The 24900-nt window shown below is 42.9% G+C and overlaps 1 protein-coding gene across 3 annotated transcripts in view; it reads right to left on the bottom strand.

The window, feature by feature from the left end:
• The window catches only part of LOC126914021 (POU domain, class 2, transcription factor 2-like), a 123237-nt gene that overhangs the window by 55179 nt on the left and 43158 nt on the right, over positions 1–24900 (bottom strand). For all 3 annotated transcript variants that reach the window (XM_050717430.1, XM_050717432.1, XM_050717431.1), the window contains one exon: positions 2692–2910. In XM_050717430.1, the coding sequence (XP_050573387.1) occupies positions 2692–2910 (219 nt within the window). The remainder of the gene's footprint in view (positions 1–2691; positions 2911–24900) is intronic.

The following is a 24900-nucleotide window of genomic DNA, read 5'->3' as shown; positions in this document are numbered from 1 at the left end:
AAAAGTTCATTTATCTTTTTTCCAATTTATGATAGAGTTATGGACCCCCGACCCGTTTCTTTAATTATTCCAATGATTTATAGATTTTCACAGATCCATTTTGGGGTTCATACCGATTTCCTAGGCGAAAGGATCATCGTTTCGACATGTGTCCACGGTGGGTGCGGTACAACGTTTCAGGGTTCTATCCCTCATTCTTCAAAAACCGGCCAGTGCATATGTCGGCGCAAGAAACATAATGTTATCAAACTGTCCGGCAGAGAGACGAGCAGCGAAAGAGGACGAAACCCTTGGGGAACCTCGTCCTCGCTTTCGTCCACTTCGTCCTTATTGATATACCGAATAAACACACTTGGCAGCTAGGCGGGATAGCTTTGCGAGGCAAATAGACTCGGAAGGACCGCGCTCTTTGGCCTGTATCCGCTCTTAAAGCCGAGACTACGATCGAAATACCACTCCTATATTGCTTTTCGTCCTTCTTAAATGTCTATAGAAGTTTGATAAAATATACCGATGCAAAGATACAATTCTTCCGATCTTCGGGTTTACAGAAAAAATTACCATCGTTCGAAAGCAATGAGTCATTCTAAACAAGAGGATAACGAGGTAGATTTCATCTTTACAACTTGGTATCCTCTGTCAACACTTTTCTCAATTTGAATGGAAACATTCAAGACGCTCGACAAAATGCTTGCCATTGATATCCGTTTACGTGTCTAAGTTTTAGTAAAAATGTGAAAAATACCGAAAATTACAAATGTTCGTAAATATAAAAAAACGCGAGATGTCATTCTATATACACACAGCCTCGAAAACATCCCGATGAGCTAACAAACGACGAACGAAGAAGCTAGGTCGTCTCGCGTTACAACCACGCGGCTTTCAACTTTCGACCCTTATCGATCGGTGCCCTTATCGAGCCTCGGCGCACCTTGTCCAGCGGCGGCTCGACGGTAAATAAAGATGGCCGGTTTTTCCCATCAGCTCGCACACACGTATCGCCTGGCTGGACGTTGGTGTGCGCGCCGGCCAGACGGTTTTAAATTCCGCGAGTCAAAGCGATGTTTGACATGGAAATGTTGAACGATGCATTAAACATGCCGCTTCCTCTCTTTTCCACGGAAAAAGAGGAAGAGGATTCAGCCCTGGCTCCCTCCATTGGCTTCCCGTTCGCGGCAACTACCCACAGCGAAAGAGGCCCCCGATCGGGGCCCCCACGCTATTGTTCGAGCAATGTTTATTTAAGCAAACGAAAGAAGCCACCGTTCGAACGCAACGGAGCGAATTCGCCTTCCTCCAGTTCCTCCACTTTGTTGGACCGTCTTCCGGTACGGATCGATAGCGGCGTGGCGATGCCGCACTTCCAACGCAACGCCTCCGGCAATAATCTACGATTATTCCGCTCTACCTAGCTTTTTCTATCGCGGTTTCTAATTAGAGACGGGAATATATGAATATCATAGGGGGAAACGTGGATAACTTTCCGAATCTGATATCGTTTTATGACTAAAGCACGGTATTTCGATACGACGATGAGAATGAAAGTTCCTCGGTTTTATCCCTCGAAGATGGTTAGAACTTAATAATATTCCGCACAAAGTGAAACTATTAGAGAGAGAATCTTTCCTTGACAGAAATGAGAAGATATTTAAACTGTTTTACCGTGCCATTTGCTTTGCCGTGCCGTTTGTTTTACCATGCCATTTGTTTTCCTGTGTAATTTGAGAAGTGTATAAAATTAGACAAATAAAGTCTCGGTATGGGATATTAAAGTAACCCAAGATAAAATTTATGAATTTAATTATCTTTGAGAAATATTGATATACATGTGAATACCTACTTTGTACTTACTTCCTCGAGCAAATTGCTTACTTTCGAAAAGTTTACGATGTAAGAAGATAAAATACACTTTAATAAATTTCGTTAAGTTTGCTGAAGAAACATAGCAACGCTACATAAAGATAATAATAGTTATTGTCGACAATTATTGGTACAAGAGGAAACGGGACGAGCATTGCCAATCGAGACATCGTGATTGGCTGAGCTGCCTGCCAGGGTCGAAAGCGAGCACCTGCGAGGGACAATTTCGATGAACCTTTCCCTAAAAGGAACATCCCCACTCCTATTGTCCGGCAAATGACATCAAGCTTATTGCATTATTTAAAGAGCCCCGCTTTAAGGCCGTTTTAAGCCGCTGACCCTCCGGTTTTTCGGAGTAGTGCCACCGTTCTCGGAGTACTGTCACCATCGGAGTGATTCTTTCTTCTGTGGATCGCGTCGGGATCGATCTTATCGCGTATTTGCAAGCATAAGTTATGTGGATTTGCCCGATCGTTTTACCTAGCACTTAACTACCTCCTGCTGGAATCTATTCATAGTAAAATTCGTATCTGGATATAGTCACGATCTTTACGTAGACGCTTAAATAGTTTTCTTTCGTTAGAAACAGCCTTGTTTCAAATAATAATAATTATTTTAATATATCATTCGCTGCCTTGTTTTACTTTATAAATCTTAAAATTTCCGCGGAAACTTCAAAGTTAACTGTTTAAAGAGTGAAATTCCCGGGTAGTTTTACGATATTTTTACGAGAAGATAAAACTATTGATAAAAGAGATATAGTTAACCCACATTAGTGCTGAGGCGTGAGAAATCGACAAATTTTTGGAGAAACTTAGAATTTTCACTTACCAGGAGAAATACCGAGTTTCACGTGCAGACTGCTGGGACTTCTGTGATCGGGAGTGGTTACGGGGGCGGCAATAGGTGGTGACAGGTGGGGGTGTGCCGGTGCTCCACCACCTGTCGTTGTCGTAGTAGTCGTGGTGGTACAAGGATTTAAGGGTGAGGTCCTCTTGAAAGACTGTTCGGTCCGCCACGCGACCTCGTTATCGCCTATCCACACTTTACCTGCGAAGGACACACAAAAATTAACATTAATTTGCTGTCTTAAATATTTCAAACTTTATTTAGTCCCTATCGAAATTGTTTGCTCTTTCAATATTGCCAAATGCGACCGTTATGTCTGGCTATATTAATATATACACTGGTACATATAATGAGTCGAATAACGATTTTCGTGTTTGTTAATTCAAGGCAACAACCGCTCAGAATTTATTCTTACAGACAAGTAATACTATCGAGCATCAGGATCAAATTGCAAAAGAAATTTCCCCTCTCGCTGTATTAATATAACACTGGGGCGTTTGTGTCTGCGCAGAAAATGGCTTCTCCCCCTTCAAGAGTCCACGTAATTAGCAACCCTCCGAATCCCCTATTCCTGCCAGTTTTCCCGGCTTTCCCTCGTTTCCCTTAATTTCTGGGAACAATGTTGGATTCTAGATGTTGTTCCAGTCTGCAGTGTCTAATTACACCCGGGACATATAACGCTTTCAACATGGACAATTCTCGTTACAAGATATATCGTATTCTCTGAAATTCCAAATTTTCTATTATGCATCCGTTACACGCTTTTCATTAACACTTCATGTTTGTTTGCACGAAACTTTCACGAGTCGATCGCGTTGCTTCTTATTATGATATCGGCGAAGTTCTCTTCGTTTACGAATCCACTCTCACTCGTAGGTTATACTCTGTTATATTCAACTATATTCACGGAACAATGTCTATTCAAATGATAAATAAATCAAAATAGATAAAAGAAAGATATTCAGCTACAGATATTTGTACTCCGAAACGTAGGATAAAATCGAGAATTCGTTTTCTATCCCCTGAAAAGAATCTAAGAACCCAAATACTATCGAGATAGTTAGGATTTCCTGGCTATAGCATACGTGACGAAAGCTGCACGCAAATATAATCCCGCATGCGTGAGACGTGAGTCAGCCCCTTATTTGCTTGATGAATGATTTAGCCTCGATCCGTCTCTCTCCATCGCATCGGTATCTCGCGCCCCTACTCGCTAACGAGGGCGAGAAAGCGAACTTCCCGTGTATTGGTAAATGAGAAAAAGAGATAGAGAAGAAAGGAAGAGAAGAGAGTGGAAACCGAGGTCCATCGTGGCGATTCGAACGACGGAGGGTGGCCGGGACGGCGAGCATTCGCGGAAAGTACTGTGGGAGACACGGAGGAGAGGAAAGAAAGTGTAGCTGGCGCTAACTAAGGGCGTCGGCTAATCAATATCATCAGAGAATGGCCGCTGACCTCGCGCCGACCAGTGGACGCTCCATTCTTCCTCAATTCTTATGCCAACTTCCACGCGAGAAAGGATTGGGATGAATCGAACTTTTCCACTGTTCGATGATCCGTAACGATTTCTCGTGGAATTTCGTCGTGTATCGATTTGCATGAATTAACATGGTGAATACGTTTGCACGTAGAATGGTGCCAGGAAAATAGTTAACAGGCAACAAGGAATACGAAGATAATTATTCAGGATCGATCGGTGTAACCTCGAGCTATCTTCATTTTATAATTAATCGTACTAGTTATAATATCGGTAATTGGACGCTCCTTTTTCCTCTGGAACTCCTCGCCGAACGGATGAAAGTATCGAATATTACGCGTAGGCATTCCTTTCTAAATAATACATTATTTTAATTACGGGGCGCGTCGTGAGTTGCACAATAATTGATCGGCTCTGATAATTATCACGTTTCTGCGTGAATCGAAAAAGTCTGATCGCTCGTGAAACATTAGCATAGATTTTCATTAATATATCGTCGGTACTTTAATAACGATTAATTTCGATTGTAATTCCGATGGATGTGAAACTTTTACACGTGTACGTATACATATTTACACGTTTAGATATTAGCGTATCGAGTGTGGATTATTTATAGGAGGGCTTGCTGGCTAGTGGCATGTCTCGAGGCCACGATTCGAACTACGGCATGGATCGACGGTTCCTTTAATCTCGTGGTGTTTGCATGCTCCCCTCCAGCATACGGAGACGAACGGAACCACCCCTCGAGGGCGGCGAAACAAACTTTCGCGTGCGCGCCCTGGAAAATTCAATTACGTTTCTATTCGCGAGAATCGCGCCTCGGTATCTCATGGATCGACTTCAGCGTCTTTCTTCATTTTCTAAAAAATGTTATCCATTGTTAATTATAAAAGTATATAGAATTAATATTGTATTTATTATCGACTAAAACATGTTATATTAATTTTAAAAAGCCTCAATTATCATAGAATTTTATTATTTGCGCGGAAAGTAAACGTATAAACGAAGATCAAACACGAGCTATTACTCGACAGAGTGAAAGCGTTTCTCGTATGAAGAATTTTATTCGCATTAATTAATGAACGTCGTGTTCATTTATCACAATAAAGAACTATCCGAAACACTAAACTCTACTTTATATATTCTCAAAATAGACTCTGAAAATCTCAGCGAGCCAAGAGCAGTGCGCATAAACAGAGCCATCTATTTGGCGATCGGTGATATCCCGTAGCTTGCAGGGTGGTTTCACCCTCTAAATTCCCCTCGCTCATTCGTCCAGCAGGCGCGAACTCCATTCACGGGTTTATCACTGTCCAGATAACAACGATTTACCTATGGACTCGTACGAATGTCGAGGGTCCAACAGGAACAGGAAGAAACGAGAGATCGAAGAAGAGGAAGGATAGAGAAGGAGGGGTGAGAGACGGTCAGCCACCTTGCATTCAGAAGTATTTCACTTTAACGGCCCTCCGGGGGATTGGCTGACCCTGCTCGAAGACCCTTCACCGTTTCAGCATAATGGAGCTCTACATTACTTATTCGTCCTGGCCAATGTCCTGCCAGAAGCGACCGCTACTCGTTTCCACCTCCTTCCATTTCCGTGTACGATTAATCGCCAACTGGATCCACGTTCTTCCTGTCCTTGCCATCTTGCGTGGACAATGGGTAAAAGGGTGATAAGGAAAGAAGAATGTAATTAGAAAATTTGTGAAGTTGGTAGCAATAATTTTGATTCCAAATTGAAGGAACTATGCGCTGATATTCTCCTATGTCCACTAACTTTTGAAGATGTATGTAAAATGGATATGTAAGATTGGAAAATAGATACGTGGTTTTGCAAAATTATTTATACAAAATCATATTTTTACGGCCGAAGATAAAGAAATGTAATCTAAGCGAAAATGTGCGTCTGCTTTGAGTAATTTGTATACTTTCGTAATTATGTATGCAAATTTGTCATAAATTCGTTAAAAGTCACGATCTACCGATACGATTATGGGTAATTCGATGTTTCCAACGATATCGTTTTATCACGACGCGTCGAGATTATACTAAATAACTCAGTATTTCTTTCTACTATTCCACATTATTATACAAAGACTAATCCAATCCACGAGGAACAATCCTTGCGTGCAGAGCAATCCAGTACGACCGCCGCCCCCCCTCTCCAAATTATCTCCGGAATGCCCCAACACAATCATCGATGCCATACGTAAAACCTACAGACGAGACCGAAATTCCTTTAAAAATCTTCTGTACCCTTTCTGTTAAACCAATCTCGATTCCATTCGTTCTTCGTTGAATTCCTCGCGTAGCGGGAATCCGGACTTCCGGTTCGCAGGGTCCTGTGCGACATTAGCGGCGTCACGTAGCGCGCAATTTCACTGAACGCATCTCGGAATCGTGCAGGTGGACGTGAAATTTCGTCGATCGAACGAAACGTCGCGGGGCGAGGCCCTCGGGCAATCTGGTTTGCCGCGGTACTCGAAAGAATTGAAAATTCCTGCTCGTCCAAGGGTTGAAGAGGTCGACCAACGGGGGTGCAGGAGAAAAGGGAAGTCCGGAAGGGGCCAGAGGGGGTGGCAGCGGACGCGGATAAAGCGTTCGATATAAGATTAATAGCGGAGGCCGCTGGCCGAGCCTGTGCACGTCGACGAAGAGGGTGGCCCGCCTATATAGACGACGGTGATTCCTCTTTGAAGGTGGAATCGTGGGCAGTGACCAAATTGAATCCTGCTTAGGACAGGAGCTGCGACGGAGGACTCAGCCCCCGGGCACTTTCTCCAATAAATAAATTGCTCCACGTTGCGGTCGATTCGCGCTCGCGTGGAACCTGAATTAAAATCGCATCGCGCCGCGTGGACCACCGCGATGACTGGATTCCTTTGTGCATGCTTCGTGTAGGAATAAACTAGGCTTATTTTGGGCCGGGGAGATACTTTAATCAAACTAAACGATTCGTCTTGTAATTGGACAAATTCGATGGTAAACAATTTTCGAGCGATGATCGATGATCGGTCGATCGATCTGAGTTTGAAACAAAACACGTTCGAGTCTAGTGACAATTATCTGGTCATCGAAGTGTACCCAAATACAATGTACTACTTATGACGCGGTACTGTAGGTAAAAGACTGAAACTTTTGCATACTATCTTAACTCGATGGAAGCACAGTAAATACGATTCTATGAAATTAATTAAATGAAGATATTCATCGGTCAAATCCGTCGGTGTTTGCGATTTCTTACATAGAGTACAAAGTTCCAACTTTTCTTAATACCAAATTGTAACACGAAACAATTAAAAATCACGTGCATGATCGGTGGTCTAGCCGACCAGCGACGTGACTCTGTAAATACAGCTGTGCTTCTTGTTCATCGTCCATCTCATGATTACAGGCAAATTGGACGTGTGAAAAGATTGCTTCGTATATTGCGCGATAATCAAATTTCTCCACCTGTCGTCGTCTCCGCTGATAAGCAGCATCGGCCACGTGCCGGACTAAAACCCCGATAAAGGGGTCACTAAGGTGCTTTAGAAGCATCGGGGAAGATAACGAACGAGCATCTACGTGGAAACTTCGCGACGCACGCGTCTTGGAATCCTTTCTCGATGCACGTGTGAACGACCTTTAATCGGTCAATGCTTTTTCTTCGTAGGGTCTCGGCTAAGAACCAACAAGGCTGATGTCGTCCCCAAAACGCAAACGATATCTCGAATCGTCGATTGTTCGTTCTTTCGTAATTTCAATAATGGAGACACGCAGCATTCCGAACGATCAAAGATAAACGCGTCGGTCGATCGCGTCACGTACGCGCGTTCGAGACGCGCAATCGCGATCGAAATCGTCGCGCCGTTCGCCGTACGTGGTATGAAAATTTTAACTAGAAAATAAGAAACAAGGCTGAAGAAGCAACGTTGCGTTGAACTGTTATCATTATCTCTAGAGTATCGGATTTCTCAAGGCAGTCAAAATATCTCGAGATATCGTACACGCGTTTATCGCGTTAATTGTTTCTTTATTCAAACGAAATTACTGAACGAAGCAGTAGGAAGGAGATGTACCGTCGATGAGACGGTGCACTGGAGGAGGAACGGATTGGATAGAACGAGGAAGATCGTAATGGCGATGGTAACCGAGGCGACGAGGGGATTTAACTTTTCCCTTTTTATCGATAACGATGTAAGCTAATTGCATCGAGGTAATTAAATTACTTCGAGAGATTCATTAGGATAACGCATTATAGTGGAAAATTTATGCTGTTTACTCTGGAACTAATAACGTGGCTTTATCTAGAAAAAGTATCCGATTATCAAGCGTTACAACTTACGTCAGATAATGATACTAATACGCGCGCGCCGCTTTTACAGGTTTATTAGAAAACGTAAAGAATAAAAAAGGACGCACGAGCGAGCGATCCCGCGCGCGAGAATGTGCTCGATATTTTACTATCGACATCGCGACGATACTTATATTTCAAAATAGCGACCGATAATATTTCGATTATGATCGAAGGTACGATCGTTTCGACATACGTCTCAATCTCCATATCGAACGAAATTCTCTTCGTAATACATGCCCGTCGACTATTCCAAATAAAATTATGATACGGAAATCGTATTAGCTCGAATTAATTCTTCCACGTCATCTCCATATCGTGCAAAGATGCCGTGTCCCCTTCTTAGCCGAAGAATGCGAAAAAGGGAGCTCATTTCGGTCGCAGGAAAAAGACAAAGGATCGGCATTCATCGTCAGAGAACGGTTTCCCTATTTCTTGCTGGTTGCCCTTGTCAGACCGGCGATCGATAAAGCCAACCCCCTCTCGCCACTTCTAGCTACCTTAACGCTCGTCCACCCCTTATGTACACTTTTCCGTGCGTCCACGAAAACGCTTTGAGCCTCGAAACGCGCTTTCCTTCTTCGTCCACGACCTGCCTTCTACGTTCGCCGCGGTCGTCTCCACAATTCGATGGCGCAATTCGTCGAACGATCGAGTCTCCTCGGCGTAGAAGAATTTGCAAGGCTGATATTGTCTAACGAGCCGCTCCTAATTCCTTCCTATTCGTGCAATGGAATGGAATCGCGCGAAACGAATAGGAATTATTCGAATATTTCAATAATTCAACAGCGTAATCGGTGTGTTCGTACGAGGATCGCCATTATGTAAATACAGGCTACCTGAGCGTCGACCAATAAAAAACGTGAATAATAAAGAGCTGTGCCGACCGGTGGGGGTAGGCCAGAGGGGATCAAACAGAGAAGCAAGGGTTGTGAGCGCAAGCGCGAAACCGCCCTCCGCGGACGGACTGTCGAGATACCACCCTTCGACATAACTCCTTTCGATCGACACCTAGCCAATCTGCATGAAACCTGCGGCTCCTCGACGCCATTTTGCCTCCGCTTTAAAACGAAAGGGGAGGTACCTCGCGCAACCCCTTCTCGATTTCTCCCCTTCGATATATCAACTGGAACACTCAGCGTGGTAAAAGTAACGATTTCAAACTCTCTGCTAACCGTAGATACATCGCAGAATCGAGTGTTGAGGTTAGGACGACAACGTTACCCGCTGTGTCTAGCTCTCCAGCGGACGATGCAGGGGATACGTTCGATTCTCTTGTGAGTACAGCTGAATGTTTATGCCTGCGGCTGGTGGTCGACGTACCGTGTCGAGCATCCCTATCGAGGTTCGAATGTTACCAATACCAAAGTGGAGAAGTACGATTTCAAAGAACTAGCATACGCCCCTTTTGTGTTTATAGACAGAGAAGAAGATAATCAATGAAGAAGGTATACTAATTTAATATCACGCAGGAAATAGGAATTTCAAGATTCATTTCTTGTGATCACACTGGAAGAGAGTAAACGATCGTGATGAAGGAAACTGCGAAGGACAGGGTTCAAACAGGAGCAAACATTTTCCATTAAGATCAAAGATACTTCACTGAACCAGGATACACTCGAGACCAAAATCCACGCTGGTAATACCAGCGTCGCAACATCAAAGGGGTGTAAAACGAGGGGAGGGATGGTGACGAGAAAGAGGAAGAGGGGAGAAGGAGAGAGAGTGAGAGAGAGAGAGAAAAGGGAGCCGATTTTAAAATCACAATGGCAGACACACGTCCACGTCGTATGAACCATCCGCCCTTCCTCGTCCCAAAAAGCCGGCTGGGTCCGTCTGTTCGTTCCCTGTCGAAGCATCTGCGTCTGTTCCGGGCCTAAATGCTTCTTCCTACGTACCAACGCACACAACTATATGATTTGGTATACGCGAGGCGTCGCACAAATAGGCGAACGCGTACGAAAAGGTGCGTGGCACGGACCTAGCACGCGTTTCGAAGGATTCTGCAGGAATACAATCACTGCCGGCACCTCACGATCTAGGGAGGGGGTAGAGGGGAAGACACCCCTTCCTCAAACATTTTAAACTTTTTTTTTCTAGCTCCTTCCCCCTGTTACGAGGCTACGCTAACGATGCACGACTTTCAATCGAAAAGGGTCGCAATGGGGTGGCTCTGCCGCTCTGTCTGCCGCTACGCGATTTTCTATTTTTTATTCGATTCTCCCTTATGGACAGATTCGTGAATTTCCGAAATTGACTTCTGTTTGGTTTGGTGAAAAAAAAGGTAAGATAATCTAAGTATCGTAACGACTGCTATACTTTATATATCTTGTTTACTTTTGTGTATCTTTGCAATTTTAAATTTTCTACAAATATATAGACATCCAAACTGCGGTTATAATAGGTAAAAATCCTATTACAATGCAGTTTTGAATTGACATACTGAAAGTATATCATGATACCCTTCCGTACAAAACTACTCTTTTTATGCCCACGTACACCAAATGTTGCGCATTGGTCTCAAAAACTTTCGATTTCTGTTCACGATAATATTCGCAGATGCTACGACTAGCGTGGATAACCAAGAACCACACGCTCCTCGACAAAATTCTCCTCGCTACGTATCGCTACTCTATCAAGAATATCAACATCATGCAACCACAAAACCGCAAAAAAATCGTTCTACCATCGCGCATTCCATCGTCTCCGTGCTCGCCTCGTTTCATGGCAAGAGGATGCATAATCGAGTTTCTAGAAAATCGCGGCCGTTTAGCGATCCGCTAATTAATTGGCATTCACGAGCCAGAGGATGCTCCCACACGATGGCGTAGGAAATAGTGTTGCAAGTAAAAGGAAGAGAGACGATATACTACCGTTCAATTATGATAATTCCCGCGTGGCGGGCCGGTCGATTTACATTCACCGCGAAACTCAGGAACTCATACGCGCGTTTTATATCGGCACCGTTCCGCGAACGCGAGCAGACTGCAGCGACGATGATCGAATTCGCGATGCATTTATGCGAGTTCCACGGCGCGGATGCACGTGGGAACTGACGATAAGGCGGGCGGCGAACGGCTTATTAAATTTCTGCTGGCTTCCTCGGCCAATCGCCGGCGATCATCTCGTACCTCCCAGTTTCTCTTTTTCACTTACTACATAATTAATCTACCGCGGTGGTCGCGCGCACACCTCGCACTTCGTTATTTTTCCGTCGACGTTTATCTCGCGCTCTTATTCGTCTCGCGAGCAGACCTATTCATCAACCTCGTCCAGCTACGTGTTCGATCGTTCCCACGGTGTCGATGATCGCGTGGGTGCTGTCGGATATGAATTCCTTTGATTCTGGACCAAATCCTTTGATTCAGGCTAAGTGTTTGTGGATACGTCATAGATATTTAGCATAGACGAAAGCCTACATAGGATGTTGATTATTAAATACTAATTTTATACCGATAAGCGTAAATATTGCTAGCATTGATTGTTGCGATCATATGCAAAAATGTATACAATATCTAGAGTAAATTATTCATTAGAGTGAAACTCGCGAACGTACGAATTTACATATATATTCACAATCTAATCACAGTAGAAATTCGTACGAGTTTTTGCCTTACTATCTCCGCGTATTCCACGTATCTACATATCTACGTACATTCTAAAAATATCCTCAAACGATATATCCAAATCGATAAACCAATCATGTACTATAACCACTTTAAAAAGAATGCAGGAATTAAAATCGCGCGAAAGATTGCGATTATTAATAGAATTTACAGAAATTAAAATTCCCTGGAATCGTAAGAGCAATTTTCCACGGCACACTGATCACCCTTCGATCGCCAAGATATCGGTGAAAAAATAATATGTAATATCTCGCGTGGCTCGTCACGGGAATGGTCGGACGTGCAATTATACGCAAACTTTGATGGGCGCTGCTCGCAATGATTATATGTCTTTATTTAGATTAATCACCGGTCCCCCGCACGATGCAGCTGTGCATAACAGCGACGCTCCTTAAAGGATGAATTAAACCATCAACGAACGAGGGACCAGGTTAGACAAGCATTACGCCGCTGTTTGGCTCGTCCACGGATCCGTGAATAAGAAACGAGAAAGGGACTGAAACGTGGCAGAAAATCATTTCCTATTCAGCCACCCGATGCTTTTCTAGCCTTTTACTTTCTGCACGTAAACGTTGCTATCGCATCTTATTTCATCGGGTACCTTCACGCCATGGGTTAATTAAAACGTTATTATTCGTTGTTGTTTTCGCATAGCGTTTCGCTTTTCATACGGCTCTGTCTTCCTCGTTGGAAACGAACGAACACGAGAACTAGGGAAACTCGAAATGGTATTCGCATTGAAATTGCAAAGGAGTTAATAACCTTGTTATAGTCGTGTAGTTGAACGAGAACGTCATGGACAATGGCGATTCCCATATCGTTGAACGACACGATGAAAGGGATACGGTAGCGGAAGATTTACAATCATTGGAATAAATCACGGAGACAATGAGACAAGAATAATGTTCCGGGAATACGTTGAATAATATGTCGCTTCTCCACTTCGATTTCTGCCGGTCAGCGTGTCATCGAATAGAGCGATTCGTTGATAGTATTTGTAGTAGTAGTTTAATACTTGATTAATCCTCTTTGACACAGTTATTAAACAGTTTCCTAAGTTCAAGGAGGATATGAAAGAACTCCTATTAATATGTCTTGTTTCAACGTTATGCTCAAATCTATTTTACAACGTTAGTAATCCTTCAGCTTGTTGAAACGGTGAGATTAGAACGTAAAAGTTCAAAGACCCTGTCCGGGTTAAACTTTATTCCTTTGTTCGAAGACAGGTTCGTCAAACCATATCCAACCATAGATATTTAACGCACATAATTCAAACCTCAAACGATCGATACGGATCGACGCGTGGAGTTCAACGTGATCCCGTGTTCAGAAGTCGCAGCTACTCGATATAACCAGCAGGCCAGATGGAGCACATACGAATGAAAAGGGGCAAGAACTGGAGAAAGAAGAGGAAGAAGAAGCGGTAGAAGAAGGGGAGAAATAAGACGCGGGTACAAGGAATAAAAGAGAAGAAAAAAGCAGAAAGAAACGAACAGATCCTTAAAGCAAACTGCCCGCCTCGAAGCTCGGTTCAGCTGGGCCTGGAGGGGTGAATTCGTCGCCCGATAACCCGATTGGCTGGCATCGCCGCCAATGCAACCGCGCTGTCCGCGAATGCAATCGGCTGATGCAGTTCTGCGTGGATGCGTGGACGAGTGCGTGCACCGGCTCCTGGTGCATGCTTAATGTGGCTCGCGTTCGTGCCACTGCTCGTACAAACTTTGATCCGTGAGTGACACGGAGCAAGGTTTGAGCAGGCAATATTCGAACAGTCGAAACACGAAGAGATCTATCCGGAAAAAAATCACTGTTCTGGGAGAAATTTTGATAAGTGAGTATTCAGAAGCGTGAAACTATAGAGAGAATCAAAGTAAGAGGAAAATTTGGATAGGAAAAATTACATTCGTCGCCGATACAGAGAAATTACGATCTATACGAAGAAACTTCGACGAGTGATCATTTAGAATCATCAGAAATTGCTATCTGTTTCAGCAGATTTTGATTTGTAGAAGTAGAAACGCTCGAATCCACGCGAAATAATCTTCCGTTCGCGAGAAATTATAATCGTTAGATGCGAGATGGGCCTGAAGTTATTTTCCACTTTGAAGAGGTTCGATTACTAGGCGTACGATAAATGTGAATTTTCGCGAGATCTCTAACATAAATTTCACACGATTAATAGATTGTTTAGGGCGTGTCTACGAGCAGAGGAAAATTCAACGTAAAGTCGCGATTAGTCCAGTTACTCGTTCGAACGGACAAACGAGTCTATCCAGAGCGTAGGTGCACCCAGGGATTTGCGCTCGGGCGCACGAACGTGAGTAGAGACGCTGGTGTTTGCGTGTGTGCGAGAAACCCCGTAGGACAGGGACAAAAACTAGTAGGTCCGCGGACCGGTCGCCCGTATTGCCATTGCGGGCTGCTTCTCTGCCGACGCGACTCCTCTTGATCGTTCTGTTGCGCTTCTGCAACGACGGAAGAGGGGGAGGTAATGCCGGACGATCGAGGGAGGACTTTTCTCACGGAGCGACGGAGAGAAAGAAGAAGCTGCCTCTGGAACGACAAGCGGACGCCGCTCCACGGAATCGTTCCTCCGATCGTGAGTATGCCTCGCATCGTTTCGGTCTTCTCTTCGACTGCCAACGCGTCTTTCGTTTCGTTCTTCTCGAATCGATTGACCGCTACTTACACTTTGTTTGGTTCTATAGGAAATCGAATCACGCTGCAAATTTGCATCGAGTCTTTCTCTCAGGTTTATTCTCTTTATACTTCCATTTAAACTTCTACTTATATTCTGTATAGTTGTAATGGAAATTCGAATCGTCCTGAAAATTTGCATCGCTTTTGGTCATTTCGTTCTATTTTGTTCCGATAGATTTTTGTTCTTCGGATCAGCGTGAAGATGATATCGTTTGAGGTCTGTTGAGGTAACGATTGTACAGATTGCGATATTTTAAATTCGAGTGAATACAGGTGTTGCTTGCGTGCTTCGTTAGATACGAATGAATGTATCGCATTAAAATAATGACGAGTAGACGACTGACGAATAGAGCAAACTTCAACAATGAAACTGAGCTCGCTAGGATTTGCTTCACACCGTTAATTACCATCGAGCAGCAGAAATTTTCGACACGCGATCTTTTTTGTCGTCCTGCACGAAGGTAATTGGCGTGACGACGCGTTATGTCACGAAAAATAAATAAACGCTTGCCAGATTTCCCCTTGCATCTAGCCTTGCTTCAGAATCAACGTGAGACTTATCTACGTTCGTCGTAAAGGCTGCTAACTCATAAAGACCGAAACAACGTCGAGGTTACAACTTAACTCGTTCCATCGTGAAACACCTAACTTCTCGGAACGATCTAATGTCTTATCAGGCATTCCTTCGTCGGTATCTTTGATAAAGCGGTTCCTACTCGACCCAGAAAACGGTTCGTTTAACGCCGTTCCCAAAATACCATCGAGCACCTGAAGTTGAATTCTGAAGAGGTGTTCGGCGTAATTTGTAATCTGTGTATCGGCTCTTACAATGGACGATACGATAAACCGGTTGTACGTGTGCGTTTGAAAACGATAACGGCGCGTCGAGGGCGCACCTCCGTTTTACATGTTTTAACAGTCAATAAGATTATCTGAGGTGAGTAATGTCGAATAAATCAAACAGCGAAGCGCGGGTAAACTTCTCGCGTATCGATAACCTCGACGAACGGAGCCGTAGACGTGGAAAACGCTCGCTGCCTCCATAACCTGGCCCGATTGCTGTTTGCTCTGCTTTCGAAACGACGGTTATTATACTAGAGGTAAGTAGGAATCGAATTTTCCAGCGACTGCAACACGGTTTTAGAAGAGAATATGACTTGAAAGAATAACAAATTTATATCTCTGATTTTGTTAGAATTATATATACGTACGTGGTTCTGTTCCTTATATGAACTTGTATGACTCATATATGAAAGCTTTGAAATTTGTATTTCTGCATTCGAGTTCTTTTATTTAAATGTTTTCTAATTTAAAAGTTTCAACTGTAAACGTTCAAATACATAATAGATAGGAACGATTCGAAAGTATTAATTTCATTTTAATTCGAGATAGGGAATAAAGAGTGGAATTACAGACCAATTAAGCAAACGTCAATTAGTTTCGCCGTTGAGTTTTGTTCGTTAACTGAATTTCCTTGACGTATCTATAATTCCAACGTTCAATTCTAACTCGTTGATGGGTTTCGTAATCCCTTAATCGGTATACGATCGTTTAATAGCCTTATCTGGCAGCGCTGATCGACGAATCCTCGAATTTCAATCGTATTACTAATTCCATCGTATACCGAGGCATCGCTGAAAACCGCGATCGGTTGATATCGATCGATTTTCCAACCGAGCCTTGCCCCCCCCCCCCCCGAATAGCTCGTCTCTTTGTCGCGATTCTTGATGCCAGATGAATATCGCGTAGCTTCCTTTTTTGCCTTCTATTCTCCACGCGTGGGTATACACCGACTAATCGAAGGGTGGTTTCACCGGTCGAAAGTTTTGTTCGCCGATCGCCACGCCGGAACAATGGGAACACGAGAAGAAGCATCTCTGGGGAGATCGGCGGTTCCCACCTGACCAAAAATCGGATATTTCTTATTTCAACTTGCCAACAGTCTTTCGGAGATCCTCGCTTTATTTACGGTACTTTTCCTTGCTCCGTAGCAATTTATATTCGATGTTGGTTCTGTAATTCTTATTTGTATTACGTCGGCGCATACCAAATGTCGTTTTTTAAAGTAAAGTTTCAAACACGATACTGTCGGAGAAACGACATTTCGTATGCATTATAAGTTTAACGAAGTAAATATTAAATAATTTACATTGATTGCGATAAGAAACTTGTAGATCTTGACAACTTATACTTAGTAATATTGTAATTTGAGGAATAGAACGATCTTTTTACGATTTCTTTACGAATCGCTGGAACAATCTTGGCCCTAACCTGGAAACTTATACGTGTCAAATCAAATCAACCTTTTTTGGAAGATCTTTTTTTATTGTGATTTATTATTCCATCGCATCGAAGCTTTATATGTAACCGTGTCCCCGAAGCATGAGAACGTTCGTTAGAAAGCAGAAGCTAGTGTCCGCTTTTAAATCGTGAACGATCCCCGTGCGTCGCTATCGTGCCCCCGGGTTCGACGAAAACGCGTAAAAACTGTGTGAAAAAACGTTGGTTCGGGGTGAAATCCGACGCTGGTTTTTTCCCCTTAACGACTCGCTTTAAATCGCGTGAAACAGAAAGAGAAGGGAGGAGCTAGTCGTGGCGAAATGACGGGGTAGGCAGGTAAATTTTTTCCTGATTTCGGAAGATCATCTCGCGGGAACCCAGCGGAGGGATGAAATCAAAGGGGGACGTGGATGATGCATATCCTGCATATTCACCGAATTTTTCGGAAACTTAGGGTAGTCTTTTGAGTGAAAAAAAAAGAACGAGGACGAAAAAAGAGAAAAAAACGAAAAGTGAGGTGGAAGAAGCGATTGAGGATAGAAAAAAGCTTACCGGGGGAGGGGGTTGAATGCTAAGGAGGGTCGCAACGGGGTGAAACCGCCTGTTTTTTGAACGCAAATCCACCGCTTCTTAGAAATTCCCGATTTCTGGGTCATGGGAAGGTAGATGAATGGCATCGAGATGTCCCGATCTTGGAAACTGATTTTTTTTTTCCGCCCTTTTCATCGGATGATGGCCTCGACGATGCGCTTCCCTACGGATTTCTATTCGTACATCAGCCTTCTTCTATCGTTCGTTGCTAGTTCTATTTCTGCTCTGGAAGAGGAAAGGGTGCTGTGCATAAAAACTAACATAGAGTTATTTTTCGACTGAAATTGTTATTGGAAAGAAGAGGATACATTGAAGAAGGAGAGAACGTAAGTACGTATAAAATATGAAAGCACACATGGCAAGCTTATTTTCGTTGATCCCTTGATCAGATTCATAAATATAGCTCCGCTGAAAATAAGTGACTAATCTATCTTATTCTGTAAACAAATGAAGTCCTATTCTATAAAGAACCAAGTACAGAATTATTTTTAAAATCGAATGAAATTTAAAAATTGAAAAATTCTAAAATGAAATTTTGTTTGTGCTCTTTGTATCTCTATTTTATATTACTTGAGATAGCCATCGTTTCAGAAAGCTGTTGAATTATTTACAAGTATTTAGATTTCCACCAAAGATATAAAACTTTCCTTCTAATAATTAACCGAATCGACTAACTATGGTCTACCGAGTAGTACCAAAGTCCACGGAAGTGCCATCTCCGATCGAGTTTCCGTACAACCGATCTGGCTACGTACGAGTCGGCGCTCTCAATCAGATATCGTAAACGATCATTTCCGAATGTAAATGAATCGCCCTTTTATCGAAACTCTTCCGAAGAAAGCAGAGAGAGGAAGAAACAGAAGAGAAATTCGAGATTTAGCTGAATTGAGAGTGCAACCGTGCGGTCCGCTTCATCCATGCTCATATTGAATCGTCATAAAGCGCTCGCGTGCATCAGACCGGGCCCATTGTCCTGTCATTCACTCGTCATCCCCCGACTACTTTTCCCTGTGCGTGTCTACACGTAGAAGGAAGAAAAATAAACCACCCCTAATTCACGTTTTCCTCCCTCGCGATTACGTGAAACGCCGTGGTCCTAAGCCAGGATCAACGATCCGCCAGACTTTGCCTCTTCTCCGAGCAGGAGGATCGGAAGATCGTCTCTTCTCCATTTTATGAAACTGTTGCGTCCGTGGCACAAAGGGATTAAGACCGAAGGTGAATTCAAAATGGACGATCGTAATGTATCTTACGATGATCGTTTTACCCTTAGTTTTATATTGGAAATACACAGAGTGCGGTGTTTATTGTTGATACGATGGAAGAAGGGTAATGTTTTAATAACATGACAATAATATGTCACGTAAATATATAATATAAGTATTCAACTTTTCAAATTCAATTTTCCCAATTCAAACGATCAAACTGGAATATTCGCTTCAAATTAAGTAAAAAATAAACGGTTGAATTGCGAATAATATCAGTAATACTTGATGCAGTCGTGAACATTAATAAATCATGTAATTTGAAAAAGGACACGTCGGAAGAACATGGACAACGGAGATGAAAAACGATCGAACGCGGAATTGATAATGAGAGAACGTTCTCTGTAAACTGGAGATTCGGCGCAGCACGTGCCCGCGTCCAACGTGAATGTGACTTTTCAAAATTCAGCTAGGGTGAATTCGAAACGAACAATACCGCGTACCGTGCAGCTGTCCCATCATTACCAGCATCGTCACCATAACTCTTACGGTTCGACGAGATGCACATCGACAAGATTCGAAAATAAACCATCTGCAAGCAAATCCTCCGTTTCTAATCCAATCATCCGAATTAAATAAACTTAATTTCAAAAAATGTTCTTCCCACTCCATTCCAATCTCCTATTCTCGGACAATTATTAATAAAATATATTTGATACTTCATCGATACTTAACCAATACTGTAACTAATCGACTCGAATCAATCTCTGGAAAAAAAAAATCGCCTCTAAAATTTGCGATATGCAAATCTGAAAATATTCACATGCATTTACCCTAACAACGAATCGAAGTTGGCATTTGCAAACGGAGCGAGTGAAACGCAAAGGAAGACGACCTCGACGCCCTGGAAATCAATTCCAAGCCAATTTGCAGTGTCTTTGAGCGCCAGTCGTCGGGTGGCGCCTTAAAAGTGCGTAAATAAATAGATTTGGACGTGGTCGCGGCGCGGCACCGAGGGCGAGGCTGTGGAAACGAGACAATAAGCCCGGAGGGTCCTCTCGGCGAGAACTCAAAGAGTGCCCATGCTGCGACACTCGTCCGATAATCTAATAAAGGGGTTGCCTCCGCTTTCCACGTCCCCTCCACCAAGTGCTGTTCCGCCCCGCGCTCGCATTCTTCTTATTCCTTCGTCGTGCTTTTCCCGCACGCCCTCTCCTTCCGATGATTCGAAGGTAAATATTACCCCAGAAGATTTCGACCGGCGACGGAAAATGGGCAATTTCTGCTTCTTAAAGCTGGCCCCAAGGAACCGGAACGGGAGTTCAGCATTTCTTGTAGTATCGTGTTTTTGCGTCATTTATTTGTGGCGCAATGTATCACGCATTCGATTTGAAGAATTTCTAATCGAAATTTTGACTTTTTCATCGTCATGTATCATATTGGACTGAATCAAATAACGAAGAATGAAAGAGGTGCCATCGTCGAAATGTCTCTTTTGGCTTACCATCCTACCGGCTATTGGCGGCGTTTCGAACGTGTTGCTCCCACTGCAGAAGTTATCAGACGACTGCAATACACTGTGCCAGCTCTTTTTGCTCTATCACATCGGCGTTCAAAATCAACCACGATATACGTACAATCGAATTTAGTTCTGCTTCCATTGCAGTATTCCTCGACAATGCTCTAATTTCCTTGTAAACTTTTCTTCTCAATGACGCGGAATAGGGAATAGTTCGTCGTCGTTATGCAAGAATACTAGAGAACCCAAGAACTGGCAGGAACAGTCAAGTAGCCAATGATTAGCCTGACACAATGGAGAACTCAAATTTTCTATGATCGAGTTTATGATATTTCAATTGGTTCGATGGACCGAGGAATTTTTCGCAAGGTGCACGAAATACTGGTGATCACGTACGTGGAAAGTGGATGAAAGAAAAAAATACGACAAAGAGAGGAGGAGAGAGGAGGAGGTCTTTCAGAAACGGCGGCTATTTACGAGACTGAATGGAAGAAGGTCCTCGAGGGGGCAAGGCAGTCGCCACCCCTAATTCCGCCCCTGAACACCGTTATATCGACCAGCCAACTCCATTCGGCCATTCCGCATTTTAAAGGGAAAATTTCAGTTCGTTCGGGCCGACTTTCTCTCAGCAGATTATTCGACGAGCCCGCGGACAACAGCTCAGATGGAAAATAACGCGACCTTTTGCTCTTGGCAGCTTCTTCTCCCGATCCTTCTCTCCGTTCCTGTGGAAATTATTATGCGGACTGGGGAACCTCGACTAGTCCCTTAATACCATCCCAGCGACGGTATTTTTATATCAATATGAATAAGAAGATCACCTATTTACTTTTCTCCGATATATTGTTAACAGACTGCGGATATTTACGCAAATCCATACCTCTATGAATATAACTAAAAAAGCGGGGATTCGTTTCACCGCGTATCTTCGCGCTTTTAAATTTCCCATAAACGCGTACAAATTCGCGATCTGACTATTAATATACTGTAAAAGACGAAGTATCACCGTCCCGAAAACCGTGTTACATTAGAAATAAGTTTTGTAACAAGAAACGAATAATACGATCTTCCTTTGACTCATCTATCACATTCTATCATTATCGTTTCCAAGACAAAGGAAAAAAAATTCTATCAGGCGATTCCGAGGAAATCTCGAGGCGGAGAAATCTATGGAACTCGCAAACGGGGCGGTTGACGATCGAAGAAACGAAGAAAAAAGAGAAGGGACTAAACAAACGAGTGCTGTTCATCAGGCAACGAATTCCGAGGTTGTTTGCTCGCGCCGAGGGCCGAGGTTCGTGCACCGGCGCGGCGCGCGGGTGGGATGCGTGGCCGAGAGAGGAAAAATGAATTCGACGAAGGGAGAAAGTAACTGCCAAAGGTCCCGCACGTGACGTTCTTTCCGGCCTCGTCATGCGTCCTCCTCCTCTTTCCGGTACTGCCTCTGCCCGATGTTTGTTTTAGTTATTTTATCACACGCCCGAGAAATCGGGACACCTCGCAAACTTCCGTCCGTTTCGTCTCGAGGAACGAATAGTTCTGTTATGAGATTTGTAACGACCCTGTCGCCCGACCATTTCAGGTAAACGAATTTGCATAAGAGGGACAATATCGATCGTCGCTAGCCGAGAATATACGTACGTTACAGCTCGAGCGTGTATTTGTATATTTCATTTTCACGCTAATTTTGAAATTTTAGTGATATTAACACTGCGATTTTAAGAAACTTTATTTCCAAGCCATCTATATTATTTATGCATATTTGAATGAAGTTCCTTTTGTAATAAATTACGACGTTACATGTATATTGTAATTGTAATGATTTTCCAATTTTCGAATAATTTTTTATTTGTAAAATTTACTTGTAAATATTCCCACTAATGATATTGATTCGATTCGTGTGTAGGGAGGGGGGCGGCATTTTAAATTTCGCATCGACGTACGGAGGTATTTTAATAAAAATTTTCATGACTGATAGAGTAAACGTTGAAATAAACTTTCACCGATGCTATTTAGCATATGGCACACCTGACGAGTCATTAATTTAATTAATTTATGATCGATACGCCGCATATCACACGACTTCCACCTCTAATTAACATGTGACTACCAACCAAACGATCAACGTAACGATGTTGCGCAACGATTTGTGTATCGTGGCTGCACGCTCACGTCGGCTACGTCAAACGTACCACCGGTAGAAGTGTTAATTATCCACGGATAATTATCCACATCGCGACTCGTACGACGCTAGAACCAGGAAATATTCAGTCTTCAACTTTCTTATTCGCTATCGTCCATTTCTATTACGCGGAGGCTCTCACGGATCGGAGATCTCCGTGCAATATTAAATCAGTCATCTTCAACGATTCTTGCGCAATGCTACCATATACGCGAAACGCAGAAGAAAAGGCGAAACAGTTTTTAGATCGTCGAAGCATTAGGAAAGAGTTAACCTGTTTACCGAGGAAGACGAGTTGACTTTTCACTCTGATCATCAATCTCCCTTGGACACAATGATTTCTTTCTGTAAAGATTTTTGACGGTTCATGTAAAAGCCAAAATTGATCCAATTGAAATTAATTTGACTTTGTTCTTTATTTCATAATTATGGAAGCATCCACGTAAAGAATAATCTAATTAAGAGATTAACCCTTTCGTAACAAGCAAATGACGAAATTTTATCGAACGTCAATTTAAGCAAACCAACCCTACCAGTATTTCTAAAGAACAGATTGACTTTACCAGAATAAACTTACGTGTGTTCCATTTAACGTGCTTTGTACTTAAATTTTTACTTTCTCATAAGAGTGTACAGTGTCGTGACATATATTGCGCCCACGAAAGATATCGAACGATATTTAAAAGATGATGGGAGTAAACTGACCGTATGGATTGAGAAGTCGACGAAAAGACGATAGAACAAAAGCAAAACGATCATCCGGAAAAGCATTAATAATCCGTCGTGGTACTTTCGCAGAGGGCTGACCGAGCCACGGGACATCGGCTGATTTACTTTCGCCGATCGTGTCGGCGTATTTCCTTCGAAAGTAATGCTTCCCGTACCGAGATGTAGTATCACGATCTACCGATAAATAAAACACGCGATCGTGTGCGCCACTACGCTTGGATCGCGGGGACGTCGTCGATCTAGGGGCGACTCTGCCCACCCACGTGCAGCAATTCGTCCCGGTACACGCACGTGAGCACGCCTACGACCCCGCGAAACTTCGGATCCGTCAAGATCACTGTCAGCCCCCGTCTAGGTAAATCGAATTTTCCGACTGACGCTTTCTAAATTTGTCTCGTCGAACTGGCTCGAAGTTACCTTGACAGATTCTTAATCTATCATGTCTGCTTTCGATAATTGATGGCGGTGATACATGTGAAACAGATGAAACATTTAACCCTTTGACAGTTTAATATTAACTGACTAAGACGCTCGAACGTGTTTTAGATTATCTAGTAACGAAAATTATGGTACCTTTTTTGTATTTGGCGTTGTCCATTAAAATAATTCCTAATTTAGACGATTGCGAGATGACTATTATTATACGCGTTAGTTTATTAAAGAGACAAGTGAAAAAATTGTAATAGTCAGTGTATATCACTATCGCTTTAAATACAAATACAGAGAAGGTATATGCCGGTCGTAATCGTCACTCGCTCAATGCTCGACTACGCTCGCTGTTCGATTGTATGACTCGCTATAACGATTGTCCTAGAGAGCATATTCGCCTACTTGTATCGATCAATGGTATTGATTGAAAAAGTTGAAATGCAACTCCGGTTGACGATTACAAATAACGGCGATAACATTTTGTCCGGAGTTCGTTTACCTTTGAACCTAGCAAACCAAAACAACGTTGGTACTACAAGACACAACAATACGAGTCTCTCCCGATTCGAATGTTTCGTTGACCCATGTGCCGCCAAAATTGCGAAGAATGTATACTTTTTAAATCGTTTTTTATATACGAAACAATCAATTTAGACACTTAAGCAAATTAGTTGTTGTCGTTTTAAAATCACGAAACCCATCGCTGATTTAATAATGGCTATCGAAGCAACTATCTTTTAGTTCTTTTAAGAGTGCAATATACAAAATACGAGCTTCTATTCTGCCGATTATATCGATTTATATCCTGTGATTAAAAACTCTCATCTCAAAAGCAGTTAGATTTATTATTTCGTAAACGACATTTGTTACGCTTCTCCAATAGAGGATCAATTATTTTTAATGATCTTCCGATAAAAAACTGCAAACAGGATTTACCCAATCAGTACATATCTCTACGTGCCATCCTACCAATCATCCAAACAAATTCCTATCGACGAACTGAGGATCTTAGTCGTTCATTCGACGATTCAGTTTCCTCGGCTCTTCAAGTTCTATACGTATCAGGCGACATTAACGATAAAAGTGAAATCAAGCTGTTAATAATCTTGTATCA

The sequence above is a fragment of the Bombus affinis genome, chromosome 3 (assembly GCF_024516045.1).
Source record: "Bombus affinis isolate iyBomAffi1 chromosome 3, iyBomAffi1.2, whole genome shotgun sequence".
Lineage (NCBI taxonomy): Eukaryota > Metazoa > Arthropoda > Insecta > Hymenoptera > Apidae > Bombus > Bombus affinis.
Note: the sequence above shows the minus strand (reverse complement) of the source record. Positions and strands in the feature narration are given on the sequence as shown.